Source organism: Idiotropiscis lumnitzeri, chromosome 3 (genome assembly GCF_059441095.1).
Source record: "Idiotropiscis lumnitzeri isolate Australia: NSW breed Sydney's pygmy pipehorse chromosome 3, RoL_Ilum_1.0, whole genome shotgun sequence".
In the NCBI taxonomy this organism is placed as follows: domain Eukaryota; kingdom Metazoa; phylum Chordata; class Actinopteri; order Syngnathiformes; family Syngnathidae; genus Idiotropiscis; species Idiotropiscis lumnitzeri.
In genome coordinates, this window is record NC_142393.1 from 21,492,559 (window position 1) to 21,515,209 (window position 22,651).

Sequence of the window (22,651 nt, forward strand, 5' to 3'; positions counted from 1 at the left end):
ACTTTATCTTAATGCAGACCTGGAGGAAGAAGAAATGTAATATAGTTCGAAAGCCGCCCCCCTCTCCGAAAAAAACGACACTTGACAAGAGCAAATACTTATGTTCTTGTGTATCATGCGTCATAAACGCTTTTGCTGGGAAAAACATCAGAGGGGAGTATGACTTCAGCAAATGTGTCAAAGGGTTCAGTGTACTGTACTGAAACCAGTAATGTACAGAAATGCTGCCATCTTCTGACCTTTTAGCTACACTGCATACGCGAAATAATAATAATCGTAATAATAACTTTCCTTCACCACCAAACCAGGTGACCCACATGTAACGCAAGAGGCGCACAGTGGTTGTTTATTTGTTCAGGGTGACCCCGCATACTGCCACTCCAGAACGCCCATGACCCTTGTAAGGATAAGCGGATCAGATAATTGATGGATGGATGGATACTCACATAAGAATTTTAACAAACAAAATATCTTTATTAAACACCCAAGCAGTGAGGAATAATCGTTTTGAGAATGTCATTGCCAGAGTGCAAAATGACCACTCTGGTAGGTCTCATGGGTTCAACTCCACTCAGACTCTTCAGTGTTATTGCAGACAGTTAATAATAACGTAAAATAATAATAATAATAATAATAACATTAAAAAATAAATACATTTAAGATGGACAGTCACATTTTTTTAATTATGTCTTCATAGAAAAAACCCACAGTATAAAACAATTTGTAAATTCAACAAAGAACATCCATATACGTACAACAATACAATTAACTACAACGTACATAGAAATGTGGATGAGAGTCATCTATGTGAGCAACATAATTCTTTCTCTCTATATAAAAATAGCTTATGTTACACGATGCTATCTTCAGAGATTAACTTGAAACCAATTGAGGCTAGCTGCATTTTAAATGATCTAATCAATAAATTGACTATATTTTGTCCACGGCATTCAGGCAGTTAACTTCATCTATGACTCCACCATTGCTATGGGAACTCCCTCATACGATCCCTTATTAACCAGAAGACATGCAGTTACAATAGAGCAACAGCAGGTAGCATTGTTTACCGAATCTAACTGGAATGAATTTATTTAACTCGTTTAGGCCAACCAAAAAAAAAAAAAAGAATAACTCGTCCTTCAAGCTTTTTCTCTTTTTCTCATGCCCATGAGTGTTTCCAGTCCAGTTAGCAACACTTTTACTGCAATGATTAAGATTGAAATGCTCACGTTTACAAACATTTTGGAATAATCGGATTAAATATTAGATTTTTTTTTGTTTCCTAACTGTTTGATAGTATTATTATATGCGTGAAAGAGAGCCAAATTATCTGACACATCCAATATGGCCGTCACTTTATCGCACAACACAGTGGTCCAAAATCTTGTCTGTTGAATTGATGTCTATGGTCGTTCATGTGAAGCTCGAGCGGCGTCACGTGACATACAGTGCGCTGTTTGGCTAAAGCGGTTGCAGTTCGGTTAAGAAAAGCTCGGCTTTACGAGCTTTGTCATGCTCCCCAGATTTCTCCTCCTTTTGGTGGTGGGTTCGTTCTACGGGAAAGTCACAGCGGAGAAAAAATTGGAATATGTAACCGTGGTGAGTGTATATGGTCCTGTGTGTTGCAATCATTAGTGCGCGATCCGTGCCAAGTAGACTCTTGCGGCGAAGCAGATTCCAAAACTCATTATAAGACGAATTAATTACTAATACTATAATACAGTCTACCTGAGCTCCAGGCATGAAATCCGAGGTTTTGGTGTGTGTCTTTGTTTGTGGAGATGAAAACGCTACAATTTAAATATGACGTGCCCTCAAAATCATCCTTCGTCACCGCTTTCCAATATTGAGCCTAGGAATATGGATCGCCTACACACAAGAGACATTCTTTTGGAATACGAATTAAATGACGCGCAATGTAATGTAAATAAATGCAATTAAATAACTTATTTTATCATCCCTTTGAATAAATTCGACGAGAGCGCGCCTAAACTAGAAACTTGCACGATGTCCCGAAGCTACTTGGCTTGTTGTCAAGTGTATTTAAATACGTTGTTGAAACATAAATACCCGATGTAATTAAACAGCGTCAACTGTCAACCTAGTGTGTTTACATTTTATTTGCTGATGATGATACTTTGCAGTGACAGAATGATTTTGTCACCAATCGCCGAGCGAAAATCAAATGTCATCTGATCCTTGTCCATTCCGAAGATGTGCATGATTGGGTTTCTTAACTTCTCAAAACAATGGTGCAGATAATTCGTTCCCACAGTGTAGTATTTCTTGCTCATTATATATCTCTCGGTTATCTGTAACATATTCTGTTCCTTATGTATGAAAACGGAAGGTAATATATACATTGCTGAAACAAAAAAACGAAACATACAAATTTGATATTTTCGTATGAATGGAAACCTATGCCCCCCCTACAAATTGAGGCCACAAAACAAAAAAATCCCCCATCGCATGTTTGCTGCTCTACTGTGCATTGGAATGGTCATGTAGGCAATTCATTGTACAGCATTTGGGTTTCCACCAATACATTGATAGGTCAGCATGACAATGACTTCAAATAACTTTACATTTGACTGTTTTCCATTTTCTACATGCTAAAATGAATGTGTGCTTCGCTGATGAATTCACCCCCCAGTTCCTTACTAGTAAAAACGTGTGTCGAATTATTTTGTTAAGTGAAATGACAATGATTTACATCTTCTGTCATTTGACTGTCTTGCTGTTCTTCATATCCATCCATGTTATTTAACCCTGCATAGCTTTTGTCATTACACTTGATAATATGCTGCTAATGCTTGGGTCGGTTGTAGTAACTAATGAGACACAGAATCTGTCAGGGATGTGACAATTGAAATTGTTTTGGCCCGAGTTTTAAGTTGCCATGTTAACACCATGACATCAAGCATCTCACATGTCACAGTGTGACAACAGGAGGTCCACTATAGTTTAAGATTTTAGCATTTGTTTCCCCTCCCCCTCCAAACAAAAGTTGTTTTGTTGGCCATTGCTCTGATGAATGATTGAACTGATTTAGAAGTCACATGTTTTCATTGATCTTATTCTGGAGAAGGTCAAAGATCAGATAAGCACAGAGTAGCGTACTCACAGTTTTGAGTGCTGTCAATGGAAGGGTCAGTAATGTGTGATTTGCAATTTGCAAGGAATGCACTGATAATGATATTATCTCCACCGATAATATACTTCTTCACAGTACTGTATTCGTAAAAATGCACCGATACTATACACAGATAGCACTTCACCAGCCTGACACATGACCTTCGGGGCCGGTGATATGTCACTCCAGTGGAGATACTTTAAGGTAAAAACTAGCAAGAACACTTTTTGTGACTCAAAAAAATGCTCAGCTCAGGTCGCGACGGCCTTACGAGCCATCCGGCAAGCATCGACCTTTGAGCACTGTCACGCTTTCTACTCACTTCATTTTGTAGTTAACACACAGGTAACATGGGATCCATACACCTACTTGTTTGTATCCACTGGACTCTGTTGTTTTCTTTTTTGGGGGGGTGCATTCGCGAATGCAACCTGCTATCTTAACTGTTCTTCTGAGCCATTATTTAGGTTTTCGTGGTGCAGATCAGGGTCAGTAATGTGTGATTGCAATTTGCAAGGAATGCCATGCACAGCGCTTAGACAAAGGTCAATTTTATGCATGCGCACGATCATGGTGTAGTTGCATCACAGCATGACCTAACTGCCTGTCATGCATACTCAATAGATTTCAACACACTCTTGCGTCAGCGTATGCACGCATATGTTTGCATAAATTTTTGTCTAAACTCAAAATAAAGTATAAGTAAGACATGGGTTCCATAAGTACTGTACTTATAATGTCTTTTTTTTAATTATTTATTGTATTAATAAAAAAATAGTCAAGCTGTATGGTGCTGCCTGTAGCTTACGTCTTACTGAAATGTATATTGACAAGCCACAATGCTTCGGGGCCAATGTTTTATTTGTTTTGTTATTAACAATTGCAGGGTTTTCTTTGACAAGAGGATAACAACAATTGTGTCTGTACCATCTGTACAAAGAAAAGAACACCATACCAATTGCAGAACAAACAACAGGCTCACTTATGTTCTGGGACTGCTTTCCGAAATCCGGCACAGGATGTCTTGAACCTGTGCTTGCTGAATAGACAACTCAGGACTTTGTACGAATCCTGGAACGAAATGTGTCGCCAAATGTCGCAGTTCCGTTAAATGGATATTCCGACAGAATAAAGACGCAAACAAATCGAACAAGAATGGCTAAGCGCAAAACATGACGCTTTTCTGAAGAAGATTGCTGATATAAATACTATTTGGCTATGTGTGAACGAAGCCTGAGAAGGTAGGCACACGTTGCTTATAAATATATCCTCACAAGGTGGACTATAAATGTCTTGAATTGAGACATACTGAAAGTCACATAGATTGTTAAAGGACTAAAACTTTATCTGTGGGGTGGCTGATAGAATGAGTGGCCAAAACAGGGTGTACCAAGATAAAGGTTTTGGAATCCAATCATGGGGACAATTGAGTAACACATGTGACTTCTCTTTCGTGCAGTTGTTTCGACATGGAGACAGATCACCAGTCAAAGCCTATCCCACTGACCCATATCAAGAGAGCGCCTGGCCTCAAGGCTTTGGACAGCTATCACAGGTACTGGACCATCAGTAGATAAAACATGGAATGAATATTTGTTTTTCATCGACTCTATATGAAATGATTTCCTTTGTGATGTTACTATGGTACACTCTAAAACTGCTATGCTTGAATTTCAAGAGACAGACCAGCTCTGATTACTTCTTATATTTGCTTGTGTGAGTGCAATTTGGATGCATGCTTGCAAAATGTGATCAGTTGCTCCTTTTAGGTTAGGTACAGATCTAGTAGGCCATTCAAATGAAGTTGATCCGAGTGTTATGCCACACTTTGCATGGTTTTGTTTTGTTCTCAGGAAGGGATGCGTCAGCACCTGGAGCTGGGCCAGTTTCTGAGGAGGCGTTATGACGGCTTTCTGAATGAAAGTTATCTCCGGCATGAGGTAAATGTTTGGACCTTTATAGCACGTTTGTAAACAATAGGCGCCAGCTTTTTCCTGATTTGGGCCGATCACGTAATTGGATCAGCTGAGTGTAATGTTTCCGTTTAATGATGCAAGGCAGAAAGGGTGTTGGAATTCCCCCAAATATTTCCTAATCATATTATCATAATTGAAACTACAACATTTTAATAATGCTTGTGTCCTACTTGCTCACACATGAGTCCCTCTCTCAATACCCAAGTCCCCTCAAAAAAAAAAAAAGGAAGGCACTGCCTGATTATGTCGCTTCTAAGCGACACGCAGTCCTATTAGAACGAGTAAAACCCAAACCACTTAAGTCCGTGTTCATTGTTTGATGTGGATTTTAGCACTTCAGTTTTAATTCTACAGTTATTCACTGGTTCATTGACCATTTAAGGGTCACTTGATTGGCTGAACCATGGCACATATATGGTCGGTATGTGAAAATGATGTCAGCACTAAAACCCACAGAAAATACACGACATATCAACCAGACTACGCCAGTGAAGTAAGAAGGGAAAGCATTGTAATATTGTTTCCCGGCTTGGTTGCCACGTTCTGTTTTCACCAAGTGTCTGAAAACGGTGACCAATCGCCACCCAAATTCATATGATGGTAGAGCGCTATCCACTTCGGCGTCACAAGAAGCAGGAAACTCTGAAGCCAATTAACCAGTTCAGCCAGTCCCTCAATAAATGTTAAAAATATCTAACTTTCAAAGTCAAACCTGTTTTGGAAACAACTTCTGTATTGCAGCCGACGTTCCACTTTGCTTCAAAGCAATTTAAATGTAATTTGTAAAACGCATGAAAATTACGATAGAAAAGAACGCGAAATTCATCATTCAAGTTTGCCTTGTTTTCTGCCTTGGTTAAATGACAGATGGGTTTGCTTACTAAAAAGTGCCATGTGAGGTCGTTATGTCGCCGGGCACCTGAAAGTAATGTCGAAAATGGTCTGTCGATGTCACATGACCTCTGAAATGAATCAAACAGTGCCTCAGGCCATATGGGTGCAATACGGTTTATCCATTTTGTTTAATACAAAAAAATTTGAGAGGACTGTTTTATTAGTCCACTCAAGTAAAGTGCCGTCCAGCCTTCATCTGCAACTTCTGTGTCCTCAGATCTCAGTTCGCAGCACGGACTACGATCGCACCCTGATGAGTGTAGAGGCCAACCTCGCAGGTTACACCACCCGTTTGTTCCTTTTGCCTCGTTCCCCGGAAGTGCTTCAATCCAAATGGTGACTTGTCGGTTTTAGGACGTAACAATTATAAGGAAGCCTCTCTTGCAGGTCTCTACCCTCCCATTGGTTCGCAGGTTTTCTCACCAAACATAATGTGGCAGCCCATTCCTGTGCATACAGTTCCGCAAAATCAAGAGAAGGTATGTAGAAGGATATAGCAACTTTTAATGGGATTTCTACTCCTATTGATTTATCACATAATCTTTCTATCATTTTCAGCTGCTGGCCTTTCCTCAGCGAGATTGCCCCCGCTTTGAAGAGCTCATGAAAGAGACTGAACAGACGGAAGAATTCCGTAACATCACAGCTGCTAACCAGGTCCCCCCTTTTCTCATTTTCTGCAGCGTGTACAATATAATGAGATGGATTGTATGTGAACGGCTTTATTTGGCAGCAGTGGGATCGAACAGTTTTTTTTTTCTTTCTTCCAGGACATTATGGAACTGGTGGGGAATAAAACAGGACTGAAGACGATGACCGTGGATTCAGTCTGGAGTGTGTACGACACCCTCTTCTGTGAGGTGAATACTTGATTTACTACTTTGGTTGTGTCATCTTGGTCATGGCTTACTAAAAAAGTACGCCCGGATGTCTTTCTTAGTCACGTCACAACAAGTCAGCTCCTGATTGGGTGTCCCCTTCTGTCTGGGAAAGGCTCCACTTTCTGAAAGATTTTGGATTCCGGGTAAAAACTGTTCCTCTACTTTCCTCAATTTCAAACTGTGAAACAAACTGTTAGTAATCTATGTATGCTCCATTCTTTCTAGGTTTTATTTAGTGTCTACAAACAGCAGGAAAAGAGTCGGCTGCAGGGAGGTGTGTGTTAATCCTGGTACACGGAAAAAAAAGGGTGTTAATATCTTGCCCACATTTCTAAAATGTGAGCCTCTCACATTTCATGATAATATTGCTGTCTTACTGGCTCTATTTGTGTTCTGCCCATTCAGTATGGCCGCGCATCACACAATACGGTAAACATGAGGCTCATCACCCATGCCAGAAGTCTGGCGTAGTAGCCAGTCTTGCTGCGGAAGATGAATCAGCGGGCTACAGGGCATCCAGAATGTCAGACGATACAATTGTACCTTGACAGAGTTATTGACTTGATTAATTACACACGTACAAACTTTGCTTCAGGAAATTTGGCACACTTAGTGCTTTAAACTCCCTGACATGAAATTTGCAGCGACAACAACAACAACCATCCCCTGGACGCCTTAATACTGTATCAAAACACTTTTTCGTTAAATTCCGACTTTTATTTTTACCTTTACATGTCTGCTGTTAGCCTAGCATTAAACAAGCAGATTTGGGCGGGTGTGGGCAAGGCTCGTCTGATTTCACGCTTCTGTTTACAAAAAGAGTTGTTCTGCACACTGTTCCCCGTGCTTGTTTTTACATCGAGTTTTTCACATCCAAACTTGTGCACAAAGAAAGGGGGCGGTGTGTCGCTCACCCATCTGTGTGACAAGCGGGCGACATGCATGTTATCATTACTCATTTCGCTAGCTTGGTAACGCTAAATTACAAATAGCATTCATTCAGAACTGCAAAGAGTAGCACAACACTTACTCAAATGCTTTGAACTAGCACCAATATGTGAGAAAGTTAATTAAGTAAACATCGTGTATTCGTTTTTTTCCTGGGTGGTTTTATCATTGTCTGCGATGCATTTTTTTCCCCACTCTGCATTGTTTCCCATAAATCATGAACTTCGACTTAACCTCTATGGCGGCTCGCTTGTTGTCTTTTCTCGCTGTCTTTCAGGGATCCTGTTGGGTGAAATAGTCAAAAATCTTTCCCGAGTGGCGAAGGAAAAGAAGCATCTAAAACTGATGATGCTTTCTGCGGTGAGATGATGCACTTTGAGAGTTGATTTCTGTATTTCAGTGGCTGGAGTAATAATTGTATGTGTGTGTGTGTGTGTGTTGGCCAGCATGACACCACTGTGACAGCTCTGCAGGTCAGCTTGAATGTCTTCAATGGAAAGCAACCACCGTACGCTTCCTGTCACATGATTGAGCTGTATTCAGATGAAAGCGGGTAAACACACACACACACACACACACACACATATGCAAATACATATGGGAAGGAAGCAAGCATGCACACATGTTTTGCAATATTTATTGAACCATGACCAGGGCTCCAGGCCAGTGTTGATTTTGGCAGGCATTTTAGATTTTACTCTTAGTCTTTTGGATGAAAATGCTTTTTAGTTTCCGTCTCATTTAGTCATTCCTATTCGTGATAGTTTGAGTCGCCGAAAACTCAAAAAAGTTTTAGTCTAAGCTTAGTTGACAGAAACTCAAAAAAAAGATTTTAGTCTCGTTTTAGTAAATGTCGTCGCGGGGAAACTCAAAAAGGTTTTAGTCCATTTTAGATCAAAATAGGCATACATTCAAACGAGTGCTTAACATCGACACTATGCCACGAGTCTCACCTTGTTGCATTTTCACATAGCAAAACAAATTGAATTCAGGCAATTCATAATAGATAAAGCAAACTGCACGGGCTATTGGTAGCTGCATCAGTAGAGAAATAAACAAAACTTGAGAGTGAAGTGCATTCAAGGACCGATAAAATATTTTCTCAAATGTAGGTGGAAAGATAGTATCGATGACTCAAACGCAATGACATCAAGCACAAGTTAATCTAAACTACTGATGTAATACGCCAAAAAAGAACTGCGTACATTTGCGTCCAGCCTTCAAGTACAGTTTGTAAACATTTAAGTGCAATTATTGTAACATTGTGAGCTGTCTCACATACTTGGTTTCAAATCTGGTCCTCTTTGGTTGAGCACAAAAGCTGTTAGACTTGCAGGAATTGAAGAAGTAAAATTGGATAATTGGAAACTTGCACCGCAAAAACCACGACTAACTAACTTCCTGCTTTGTGTGCTCGCAGGTCTCAGACTGTGTCCATGTTTTACCGGAATGACAGCACGGTTGAGCCTTATGCACTTCAGTTGCCAGGCTGCTCCCTGGACTGCCCCCTAGAGGAGTTTGTGAAAATTACAAAGCTGTCTATTTCTGAGGACAGACAGAAGGAGTGTCAGTTGCCTTCAAGTGGGAGCAATAAAGGTGAGCCTCCAACACAAAAAAATATCACTGTTGGCTAATGTGCTTGTGTGAAATACAAATCGTTAACTCAGTAGCTTTTCATCTATTGTGTTTTGATGACCCTAAACTGCTTTCACAAGTTATGGTGGCTTAGAACCTTGGCATCGCTTTATTTTGTCATTAAGATCTTTTCTTTCCTTGTGGAATTTTGCTTGTTGAATTATTCCAAGCGACCTCGCCGAATGCGACTGCATAGTACATATTCTCGTAAAGATTTTTCGGGGGTTTACTGCCCCGTAAAATGTCTTCTGAATCTCGATTAGATGAGCTCAAAACCTTTGTATTTCGATTCCCACCTTTGCCACAGAGGATTGGGAAAAGGCATGTACTAAAGCACAAAGACTACCACTCAATTTAAATTACTCCAATATCAATATCAATTGGTCAAAACAGCAAATTTTAGTACAATGACATTGTGGCCATAAATGTATTTTTGACGCTATTTAAAAATGTCTTTGCTTTTTTATAGAATATCAGATTTTTGTGATATTTTCTTTTGAAGTTTGACCGATAAAAGCTTGGGCAATACAAATTTTACCCTATGTTGTAAATTATAGCTATGACAATGTTTCAGAAAGAAATTCCACCTGTTGCTGCACCTAACTTAGAAATATTACTAATTACTACTGGATTAAAGGTTATTGTTATATTATGAAAACCTGATGTGCTAGAGAAAGAACAGCCTATGTCCTTTATCCTCTGCAAAGAATGAGAAATTTTACAGTTGTGACCGTCTTATTCATTTATCGACTAGGACAGGTTAAAGTGTATGGGAAACAATTCGTAAAGATTTCAATACGTTGTATAAGCGCAATTTTCAGCTGATGACAAGCCACACTGTTTGTCTCACCGTCCCTCAGAGGTGATTATCACTCTGGCGGTGTTCGGCTCCCTGTTGCTGGTCCTCATCGTCGCCCTGTTCCTGTCCATCATTCGCCACAAGGAGCCGTTGGGCAACCAGGGATATCGCCAGATCAGCCACGAGGGGGCCGAGGAATCTTGACAGAAGTGCCAGGTTCTCCTTTTTAGTCTTACCAGCTCCTCATCACTGGACAGCAGCCAAGATGATGGATGTCCATGATGAACTTTAACATCTCTTTGAGAGTTTAATCAACTCTGGTTTTTAACTCACAGGCTGTTTCTCCCCCTTTTTATGAGTATCAAGTTTGCTTTTACAAATGTTTTAAAGCTATCATGCTGACGAAAACATGGAGCAACATGGACGGCTTTGTTGCTTTTTTTGGGATGTGTTTTTCTGATTTGAATCGAGTTGAATTATTGTACTTGGTGCAATGATGTGAATGAAAGTCAAGAATGTTTACTTTGAGGTTTTTTGTTTTTTTTAATCGACAGAGGTTACATTTCTTTCTTGCAAATGTGTCCATTGTTTGAATCTTGTGAATTATTAAGCCGTTGGTCAAATCAGAGGCCAAATGACCATCATGCCTTAAATAATTGCAGTTGTCGTTTTCTGATGTTTGTAAATCGTTATCGTTCCGTTTTCAAAATCTGTGCATGTGTTTGTTTTTAAACCGCACGATACCAATTTTGATTTGAGTAGTCTCTTGTGACCTAATTTTCCACTTCCTCAAATGGTGTGATTTCATCAGGGGTAACAGACTGTTTTATTTCGGAAGCTGAAAGTCGCTCTTTGGTGTGTCAGCATCTGTTTTAAACTGCGAGTAACTTATGCAACACTGGAACATACTTCAATCCTGACTTCATGATTATTGTTTACAGTACTCCAGTTGGTGCAGTTTTGTTTTATTTTCCATTTCATGCTCACACTACATTTGATGAAAAATTATAACGATGTCTGTCAGCCTTGCTCTGAGGCTTAGTTTGTTTGCAAGCAGATTATTGAATGATCGGTACTTTGTTTACTTTGCGATTCTTTTTTTTTTTTTTAGGAATGTTCTTTTCCAATATAGCTGTTAAATTAAATCCCTCAAAGACGACTTTATTCAAGTAAAATGGAGTTTAAGGTGGTAAAATGATTTGACAACCTGACTTTTTTTCAGAAACAGTGCAGGAAGCCTTTATTCAAACTGCTTATTTTAATGACGTTAGTGATTTGTCGGTCACAAAACGGGTTACATTCAGTATGGTCTTGGTTAAAAGACAAAACCTTTTTTGAGAGATTGCATCAGAGAACAAAAAGCTGACTTATTGCATTATGACGCAGAGCCATGCACTGCACAAGCTACTTTCACATGTTAATAGAGAGAACTTCCTTCAATGAGTAACAGCAAACTTTTTGGAAACTGACCACATATCAAGAACAAGCTGTCAGCGGCTTCGACAAGAGTATGAATTTGAACTCCACCGCTTGTGGACCCATTTTTTGCTGCGAGCTCTCCTTTTCTGATATTTCCCTCGGGATTACCTTTCAGAAAAGAGGGTGTGATTTAAACTGCAAGTTATTTATTTTATTCATTTTTTGGGTATTTTTCATTGAAACATGGGGGGCGAAATGAGACTTTTCACAATCTGCCTCATTTCTGTTTGCTATTTATCAAGTTCAGGGCACGTAGAGGCCACGACCATCTGAATTCACTTCGAGATTTAACACACAGCATGTTAACTTGCTTTCGGAAACTAGGTCAGACACCAAACGCAAATTCAATTACCAACAACGGAAAAACAATGAAAAAGTACAAACTTGCTAAATCAGTAAAGCTATGGTGAATAATAAAAAAAAAGGCATATAAAAGCATCCTCATTGTTCGGATCACAAACAGGCATTCACCTCGAAACATGCAAATGATTCCATACAAACATCAATTGACTATCTTGTGCAAACATTTTCCGTAAGGAATGAAAAGTATGAGATTTGACGTGACGGCAGAGTGACGTCTCCTTCCTCTTTCAGAGGACAAACATCTCAAGTGCAAAAGGTTGCAGGAAAGCTTATAAAGGTTTTTTTGGCCAAACTGTCCAACTGTGGACCACGACAATCTTATTCTTGATTACTGTGGCATCTACAATAGATGGTGCAAATATACTTAATTTTGTAGCATTGATATTTGCAGCTATGAAACTACTGCCGATCACATTCAGTCATGATGTGTTGAGGGAAACTTGATTCGGTTCTTCCATCCATTCATTGCTTCTCCTGCTTAGCATCACAGATTAGTTCCAGCCTATCTCGGATGGCTGGCCACACTAGCGCTAGGAGAACATGCAAACTGAGAAAAACAAGACATGCTAACGCTGTCGCACTTCAAGAGCCCATTTCGGAAACGGTATCCAAAATGACCTGTGATTGGCTGGTGACCAGTCCAAGGTGTGCCTTACTTGTTGCTCAAACCTTGCTAGCATAGGCTCCAGCTCACCTGCTAGTCCAGTGAGGATAAGCACAAACAGAAAACCTACAAACTACAAAAACAATAAGTCATGTTATGAACCTTGAAATTGCAATTCACTCAGAAATTGGGTGAAGGCTGAGAGATGATGGGGACAAAAAAAAAAAGCATGAATTGAGGATATACATATTGAAAGACAAAAAGAGAAACCAAGCTTTTTCACTTTGGTTAAAAGTTAAATGTTGGAGGAGTCCCGCCCTCTACTGACATTTGGACATTTTTGTTAAAGTCTGACCTTTTGATGTAGTTTATTTAAGTGTCCTAATGACGTGTCCTTTTTGTTCCTTTGATATCAACATATTTTTCATCCTAAATCAACACTGACTATAGCAGGTAATTTTTTAAACCCCCATAAAAGCATGACTCTAAGGATTCTGGTCAGGAATTTTGGTGCTACATTCCTGGTCCACAATCTGCACATAGGACTGTGTATTATTTCTCATTCGACGATCCTTGTTCCCCAAACTTGGGAGGTGGTTCCAAAATGAAAGGGCTTTATCTACTCAGTTCTGAGGGGTGGAGTGATAATACCCGTGATGGTGGTGGTTACTTTGTGGGGTGGAGTAGTAGTTGTGGTGGTGGTGCTGGGTACTTTGAATGTTTCCGTAAGCGAACAGGAGGGGGGCCGTGGAGGCGGTCTGGGTCGACGGCAGGGTCCCGTTACACTGGATAGAGCCATACCAACTGGATACGCAACTGGGCTGCGCAGTCGAGGTGGGCAAGCTGAAAGAGAGTCATGAGAATGATTGAGAGTGTCTGTGTCTCCCCCTGAATGTTCTAGGCCAGGCGTGGGCAAACTACGGCCCGGGGGCCACAAGCGGCCCATTAAATGTTTTAATTCCACACAAAAAAAAAAAGATTTGGGACAGGTGTACAGTGCTGAAAATCAATGACGTGATTAAATTTGACTCGACTTTCATCAAATTCTAGCAGACTACGTTAAAATCTTTAGTTGTGTGTGCATGGTTGTGGAGTCGCACCTGGCCCGATCACCCCTGTTGCTTCTGGACAGGTCATCTTCGCTGTCATATCGCCTTGGGTTGTCAAAAAAGGAATCCCTGGAGCCGAATGTGTGGCTGTTGAGGATTCCTGTGGGAACCTGGCACACATTCAAACTTTGTTATAACACGTGTGTTACACCAGTTCTGTTTTTTGTAAAGGATTGGTACTATGAGGTGAATTCCTTCCTTTTATTGTCGACTAAAAACATAAGAGGACAGTGTACCAAGATTAAAAGTTGCACTTAAATACAAATGCGTCTTTGTTCGTCTATCTATGCCAATGACATGTAGTGACAGTGAAAATTGGTACGCCTGCCGATGTCAATTTGAGAATCAACAACTTCATTTGAGGAGAAACTAACTTTGTGATGCTTTTGTTTTTTTTTTTTACATTTTTTGCAAGTTCTTTCTTAAATTCACATTGTGTATATCCGTAAACTTTATTTTCTTGTCTAGAAATTGATTATCAAAGCTAAATTTATTTTTAAAAATTCTGCTGTAAATGAATTTTATGTATTCAAATGTATTTATCCTTTAGAAAGAATAGTGAAGAGTACAAATAAACCAAACAAAAGAAAAATGAAAAACAACATCCAGATAACTTTTGTATCATTAAGATTGGCAATAACAAAAAAGAAAAGTAGTGCCTCTGCTTTGAGCAGCTGGTTCGTCTCCTGTCCTTTGTGTGCGCTTACTGCATGAGTCAGTGACTAATTGGTCTCTTTCAAGTGAACATGAGAATGGCTCCCAATAGACATCACTACTTTGGACGGTCTGCATTTGAGTCGCGGTTTTGCTCTTCAATATGTATTAATGTGGCGCAAAGTACTTATTTTGAAGCGAAAATAGCAACACGAAACGCTTATTTTGTACCAAATAAAGTTCAGTTTGAAATTCGGTGTATCTGATGAAGAAATATGTTATTGAACTGTTGATCTCACATAATCATCTTTTTATGTCAAATTGAGATGTTTACATTCTCCCACACACAAATAAAGTAAAATAAAATAATGACTTATTATTTTACCAGGTTCTGTTTGGGCTTCTGGACTCGGAAGAAAAGCACCATCAAACTGGTAGGCAGCAGCTCCCAAAGGAACAAAATAATCCCATACACCATGTAGGCCTCGTCGCTGAACTTCAGAACATCAGCCTGCAACACACACGCACAAACAATTTAAATATTGTATCACGGAAGGGCAGTAAGAGCAGACATGGGAAGCATAGCCTCCCTGTGCCTTCCCCTGCATTTGAATTGTATAAACATTTTTTGGTGATTTTCCATGTCATTTCTGTGGTCCATGTTTTTCATGGATTTTCTTTTTCAATCCATTTGTCAATGATTGTGCCAATCTTGCCAGGGCCTTCAGAATCAGTATTGGCACATGTAACTTAAACTATGTTAGCTATGGGAATTTTCTTCAACAATTTAATTTAATTAAATCATCAAAAATTCTGCTGAATTTTGCTGCATTTTTTTTTTTCCAGGTGTCACAAATGTTACTAACACCTCTCCCCAAATTGAGCATTGTGTACTCACCTGATCTGAAACACTGTACCAGTTGTTGTTGCACAAATCAGGTCTGCCCAGTGGTGACAGCGCCACCACCAGATTGTAACAAGCTCTCGATGTGTAGAGGAGAATCACTATTGCTCCGACAACTGTGGCCTGACACACTGATGTCCCCTGCAGAAAAACAGAACATTAAAACAATCTCTTTAAGTGTATTGGCACCAAGAATATTGTCGTTAATGAAAACTAATGAAATAATTAAAACTGAAATTTTTTCATGAACAAAATAAAATAAAAAGGGAAATGCTTTTTAAAAATATGAAATTTGATACTACATTTTACGCCGATAAAACTAACTAAAACTAATGTCCTTCGTTTTCGTCATTGGCAATTTAATTATTACAGAAGCCGTTGGGGGGATTTAAAAAAATATTAAATGCGATATTACGGAACGGCCGTTAGCCGGGAGAAGAAAAAGTCGGACAGCTGCCTGTGAGTTGTAGTCCTTGAAATCATCAAGCAGCAGTCAGTGAAAAATAGCCAGCAAATGACTTTGCTCCTAGCAGACATGTTTGCGTGTTGCTTTGGCTCAAATGGCTCTCCTGCTCCTGACATTTAACTCAGCCAGTTTGAAACATGTTTCACACAAATAACACACCGAAAATAAAATTCAAAGCATTTTTTTTTTAATTCACATTTCACATTGGCAGTTCCACACTACCGTACTATTTATTACAATTTAAGTACTATTTAGTCCTATTTAGTATTCAAAATTCCTCAGTTTTTCCTGTGAAGTTTCGCTTGCAACCTGTGTCCCAGCTCCATGTTTTCTTCCACGTTAACTTCAGTATATTTTATCAGGCTGCTACAGACAGACAGTTTAGCTAGCTACCTAACTAGCTAGCTAGCTAGCTAGTGATACAATGACGATTTAAAATATACCCAGTTTATCAAACTGGTGATATGCCTAATTTTGCGCATTGAAGGTGTACGATTTTAAAGATTGGTCTGCGATTGTGAGCTACCGCCAGTGTGTGACGTTGACTTTCACCTTTTCCTACCTTGGATTGGAGGAAAACATTGGCGGAGGACATCTTGGCGATGCGGAAGATGCAAATGGCCAAAGACACGGCACACAGGACAAATAGACTGTCGTTGATCAGGACGCGTGCCAAGACGGCATGTCTCACACTCCTGTCGCTTGACACATGACAAGTCACATGTTAAAAGATTCAGACATTTTCATACTCTGCATCCAGTTCAGATTTATTGAGTGAGATGCGTTAGCCTACTAAATTCTTGAGGCGTCTGCACTTTTCCTGAGTATTCATTACCCTGACAACTTTTTCACTTTGACTCTGTATATTGGAACAATCTGTACTTTGTACTCCTCATATGTCGAAATAAGCTGGTGGATGACGTCAACATAAAAAAGACGACAATAGATGCCATGTCACAGAGGTCAATAGAGGTCAAGTCAACCGCAGTTGAGATCTTAAAAGGTAGAATCAGGGACAGCAGTGACATGAAGGAATGCACACAAATTTTACTCATCATCCATGGTCCTGGTTAGTTCACGTCAGTAAAGTTATTTTGTTAAGATTTAAAATTGAGCCAATGGGAGCTGAAAACGTAGTTTGTAAAAACAAACAACAAAAACAGGTTTAGTATGGAAATGACAGCAAATTTTCATTTCTATTGTTTAGTTTTGTGCTGAAGTATATGTCAGACAAGCAGGCCCCACTTTTGTGTGAGGTGACACACGGCGACATCGAGTGCACAAGTCATGCGTGAACACTCCAACATGCACTTGACATGTCGTGCAAGGACTCTAAGCTACGCCCAAATTTCAGAATGTCGTGATTGAAAAAGACAATATTTATTAGAATTATTGAAACTTGGTATAAATAAAATGCTCGCGAGTGTAAACGCTGTTTGCTGGGTCCCTTTCACATTAATGAGAGCTCTCGGCAGTCACCCGGCCCGACAGTCGTGGCGCCACCTTGTGGGCGTCCTGCTTTGGGTGGAGGGCTCAGATGCTGATGAAAACCGAACCGTACCTCTCCTTTCGAACTGTACTTTTATCTTCGCTGCTGGATACTAGAACAGTGTGGACTGACTTAATCAACATTGGTTTACAGTACAATCTGGCATGTTCTACGGACTTTTCACCGTGCTTTCAAAATTCCACACCGGTGGCTCTGTGAATGTGACGGGGTTCATAATGTTGGTGCAACTAACTTCGGCGCTCCTGCCAGCAAGAATAAAAAGTCATGGAAATCTGCAGGTTAAAATCTGATCTGCCAACTGGATCCATCTTGTTTGTAGAATTATTTTTTTTCTCGTTTTCTGAAAGCGTTAAAAAAAATTACTTGGGCAATCATGCCAATAGGCTAACAATGTATCTGCTTTATTGTAATAATTAACTTGTTATTACAATATCCTTAACCCTTACCTTGGCAATTTTGAATGCTCCAAAGCTCCTTGCACCAACAATGCGCATGTTAAATTGACCACCAGGAAACATATACAGAGGGACAGGAAGAACAATGACAGCGCAATCCTGCAGAGAAAGACAAGTAAAAAACAGTATAGCACAGCATTTTCATGTTTTCATTCTTATACACTTCATTAGGTACTGCAACACCATCTATTTGAAAAAAATATGAGACCAGTGCTGCCCAAAAAAGACAAAAAAAAAATGAAAAACCTGATTATTGTGCACGTCAAATATCATCTTCAAATTTTCAAATGAATGATAAGGTCACTGGAAAATAAACATGACAAAAACTATGACAGCACTGCAAATTACAACCACAACAAACACAATGGTAGATTCCTATCTCGGAAAATATTTGTATTTCAACCAACCTGTATTTGGTGAGCTCTGGGGAATACTTGGCTTTTGCCTTGAACACCACCTAAGAAATACACACACACGCACACACACACAAAACAACAATAAAAATAACTATGGTTCAAATGTGTTGGGTATGAGAAGACGGTCGGAAGAGGAGTAAAATGTTCCCTTCTCTTAGTAGAGCCATGCGAACTTGACACAGACTCAGGACATTCCTGTGTAATGAAATGAACACTAACACACGCATGCACACACAACACACTGTGAGGTGTAAATAAATTGGATTTGCAATGCCCTCACACAGCTCCCAATTCCTCAACTTTAAGCTAACATGCATGCGTTACACTTCATGAAGCGAACTCCTTCTCACTCTTAGTCTTTAAGTTATAAAATGTTTTAGCAACGTGATACTGTATATAGAAGGAGTTGATTGGTTGATGTAGTTTGCATTGACGGCTACACGGTCTTAAAAATAATTACGGAAATACTACTTATGTTGTTGCTATGGCCTGCTCTTGTTGTTTTAATTACATGTTTAATTCCCTTTGTCTTGTGGTTGTCTATTAAAGTTCACCTGGGAGTGGCAAAAAACAGCTTAGGGCATGTTTTTCTAAGACTTGCTACTTGCTTTTAACATTAAACGTTTCCCCTTTCTGGCTTCTTTTTTTTTTTTCCTTTTCTGATTTTTGTCACCAAGTTGGCAGTGGTTTGCATTTTTCTGCATCAGTTCACAGAGTGTGAGAGAGCGTTTTAAATGAGCCGAAAGTGTATTTCAATAAGACCCAATCAGAAGATAATCATCTTTTCTTCTTCTCTCTTTTGGGTTCCACGACTCTTGCGGTTTTTGTGGTGTGCTCACTCAACGTTGTCTCCGCTGACTTTTTCTAGTTGCATAACTGCATATGTGTAAACAATCTTGCCTTTTGTGCCACAATGTAGGTCAGAAGGCGGCCTAGAAAGGAGGCAACTGCACCAGGGACATAAAACCGCGCTTATATCCATCATGGATGCGTGTCTTTGTGTTGCAAATATAATCAACTTGATTAACAGTACAAGTACAGTATAACGACGTGCTCAAAGGTAAGGAGAGAAAGAAAATCACGGGGGCGCTTTGTTCTGCATGTGTTGGGGAAGGCACGTATATACCATATAGTGTCAGTAGCTACAGTATAGAGAGCAGTTTGAAGCTCGAGTCTTTTATGGCTTCAAACACCGATTGCCTGTGGCGTGCGAATGCAGGATGTGTTCACAAAGGTCCATCTACCAGTGCAATGGGCCACTGTGCTGTTTCCTTTTTGCACATTTAGCACATTTGGGCCAATAGGGAAGGAACAAAATGTGATACACCATGATTTAATGGAGCTGTATTTTGGCTCTCCTAAGTACTTTATGCTGATTAAAATGATAATGCGATGTCATTGTCGGTAGTATCCTCATGGATTTATATGATGCATATCTACCCGGTGATGTGGATACAAAAAGTTTACACAACCTTGTTCAAATAACAGGTTTTTGCCATGCAAGAAAAAAAGGAAAAAAAGAGAGCCAAGATGAATGATTTTAGAACGGTTTTTGATTCAGATAACTAATCGATTATCAAATTAATCAAAAAATTGTTTTGTGGGATGGATTACCGGTAATCATTAGAGAGTGAGAGAGAGAGAGAGAGAGAAACTAATTAAATCTTTGCAGCAGTTGTTCAAGTGGTCCTTACATACATATTATGTCATCAGAAGGCTGCCACGATGGCCGAGTGGTCTAAGGCGCCGCGTTCCGGACCCAGTCTCCCCAGGAGGCCTGGGTTCGAATCTCGTGGCTGCCAGGATGGCCGAGTGGTCTAAGGCGCCGCGTTCAGGACCCAGTCTCCCCAGGAGGCCTGGGTTTGAATCTCGAATTTCCCCATTGTGGGACTAATAAAGGCATTATTAAATATCTGTTTCTGGTGTAACCAAGTTACAAAAAAGCAATAAAGTTCCAGTCAAAGTCTTCACTTTACCTCTTGTGAGCACAAATTATCTGATGGGCAACTGTGTTTGAACAGATGTCATGTGACCAGTCTGAACAGCCTCATTACTTCTTCCTCACTTCTCTGGGATTCAAGAGAATATTCCTTAAAATGGAGATTTAGCCGTATTCGTGGGGAGGTGTTTTGCAGACACACATAAACAGCTCTTTTCTACAAACTGTGATGTGCCAAATGTTTGGGTTCATTTTACATATTTTTGTTCTATAATCATCAATAAAACAAAAAACAAACAGGATTGATCTATGGGGTATGTACAGTATACTTTGACCCCGTATTGCTGCTAAACAAATAATCTTACATCTCCGAAACTTGTATATGTTTTAGAGAACGTGAGGGATTACATTTCATGAAACATGTTGTTAAGGTCATGTGATCGCATTGTCAAGTAATAGGTCAAAAAGTCAAGTTACTAAAATTTGCGCCAATCTAAATTCGTGGTCCCTAACCACTCACTTGGGGCTGGGTTGTGGCAGACCGCACAGATGAAAGAAAATTAAAAATTGCTCTAGTTCTGGTTTACGCACGTCAAGATGGTACTTGCCTCTGTGGCATTACGCTAATATTAAACCCACAAGATAGCAAAATGAGTCCTGATTAAAAAAAAAAGTGTTTCTTTTATTTCTAATGACTTCATTTATTTCATTTTTTGCACTATACGTTCTTTTAGTCATTACAATAAGCTATATTCAATACCTGTACTTTGTTTCAATGTCTTCAGTTGTTTTGTCTTTAAATGCTTTCAAATGTTGCACATGTAATCATGTAAAGCACAGTGAGTTACCTTTTGTGTCAAACGCGCTATGTAACTAAATTAAGACACCTTGCCTTGATGCCGCGTCGTGTGTCCATTGTGGATGTTGCCATTCAGATGGTTTGACAAGGGTGGGTTGGCGGATTAGTGGGGTGAGTGGGTGCAAGACTTTGCTGGATAATACATATGAGTTTTGTGTATTGCCTAGCCCAACATGTTTGCTTGCCTATTCAGTTTTTTGGGTTTACCATGGGTGGGGTTGCTTATGTGCCATGCATCCCCCCCCATAAACCCCCAGTGCATCATCATGTGTGTCGTATTAATTTATCTATTGCTGGACATATAAAGGATTACTAGCAAATTTTCACTAGATAGCGTTCCAAATAAGGTGTTTTTCTATGGTAACAAGTTAACAGGTTTTCCTCAGGCGCTGTGGTTTTGTGGATATCAAATTAGAGGCAGGTGGGGCCAGAGACACCTGATTTTCTCACAGATCTTATTTATCATGCATTACTGTCAACTCCTAATTACTCTTTTACCAAATGTGCATTTTATTGTGTTAAATTGCAAATTCACTTTATAAGCATTAGAGCACAATAAAGTGCCGTTTGTTGTCTGAATGAATGACTGAACACACGAAGAAACGAAATACCCGAGCCGGTTGAGAGTCCTTACCTGCCAGAAGTAGAGGTTCAGCAAGCAGAGGGTAAAGAACTGGAGGCACACCGGGCAGCAGTAAAGCAGCCAGTAGGCCAGCGGCTGCAGCTGCATGGCCTGCGCCCCATTTTCAAAGTAGAAAGAAAAGAGGGTCGTCCGGAGCGCTGCCCACAGCAAGCACAGGAACAAGAACGCACTCTGGTAACTGAAGCGCTTGTATCCGTAGTGCAGAATGAGCCACAGCTGCAGGTAGACGAAGCCGAAGAGGAGAAAGTACAGGACGGTGTACGCGGTGGTGAGGCTCAGCTCCAAAGCAGGGGAGATGACATCTCCTGCGGGGTTCTCCTGGATGGAGCTCAACAAGCTGGAAGTGACCTCCTCTGCGGTCGAAAACATCTCCGTTGGTGACTAACACAAGCAAAGCCGCGAACGGCAAAACTGGGTCAAAGCGTACTTGTATTCACAAAAGATTCCTTTGAAATGTGCGGTCAAAGCATTTTTCCTGAAAATAAGGGACATCGTGCAACCGCGCGAGGCTGTATGACCTAAAATAACTGCACGAGGAAAAAAGCCATTCCAATTTTTGAAAACACAGAGAATAATGGAAATAAAGAAGGAGATTCTCCTGCGACTCATGCAAAAACAACTGGGGGGGAGGGGCCTGGGGGTTCTCCAGATCAGCTGTGATGCAATTGCAGACCCGCCCCCAAGCTCTAGTTTTCAACAAGAAAAAAAGCGCTCTGTCACCGCCATCTTGGCTCAATAATCGACCAGCTTCGATGCTATACAGATGACTCAGGAGCCAACGAGTCGAGACAGTTTCCTACCAAAGGTGCCCACGTGGGAGACACTCCCACTCAGCCAGCGAGCTATTATATTGGCTGACCGTGGCACCCAGCCTCCACAATGTGCTTTTTCCATTGGTCCATGATGATGTCAACTGACAAACTACCCGCCTTCTGACTACGACGATTGGCCGGATTTTTGTAGCTTTTAGACGACCGGATTGGT

At 40.2% G+C, this 22,651-nt stretch overlaps 2 protein-coding genes across 3 annotated transcripts; one reads left to right on the top strand and one right to left on the bottom strand.

Annotated features, from left to right (window-relative positions):
- Positions 1–1,431: 1,431 nt before the first annotated feature.
- On the top strand, positions 1,432–11,019 carry acp2 (acid phosphatase 2, lysosomal). Its single transcript, XM_088289922.1, has 13 exons — positions 1,432–1,599; positions 4,593–4,688; positions 4,987–5,073; positions 6,221–6,281; positions 6,391–6,482; positions 6,562–6,660; positions 6,774–6,863; positions 6,944–7,027; positions 7,110–7,158; positions 8,110–8,192; positions 8,279–8,385; positions 9,253–9,428; positions 10,328–11,019. Exons 1-13 carry the CDS (start codon positions 1,513–1,515, stop codon positions 10,468–10,470), a joined length of 1,254 nt encoding a protein of 417 aa, XP_088146048.1. The 5' UTR covers positions 1,432–1,512; the 3' UTR covers positions 10,471–11,019.
- A 422-nt stretch (positions 11,020–11,441) lies between these two features.
- On the bottom strand, positions 11,442–22,459 carry gpr137c (G protein-coupled receptor 137c). 2 transcript variants are annotated; one of them, XM_088289921.1, is made up of 8 exons: positions 21,659–22,459; positions 18,218–18,267; positions 17,802–17,909; positions 16,408–16,540; positions 15,374–15,520; positions 14,861–14,986; positions 13,813–13,931; positions 11,442–13,555 (listed from the first exon to the last, which is right to left on the bottom strand). In XM_088289921.1, exons 1-8 carry the CDS (start codon positions 22,034–22,036, stop codon positions 13,336–13,338), a joined length of 1,281 nt encoding a protein of 426 aa, XP_088146047.1. In that variant the 5' UTR covers positions 22,037–22,459; the 3' UTR covers positions 11,442–13,335. The 2 variants fall into 2 exon arrangements, with proteins under 2 accessions (XP_088146047.1, XP_088146046.1); XM_088289920.1 differs by having other exon boundaries at positions 11,443–13,555; positions 16,408–16,546.
- Positions 22,460–22,651: the final 192 nt, after the last annotated feature.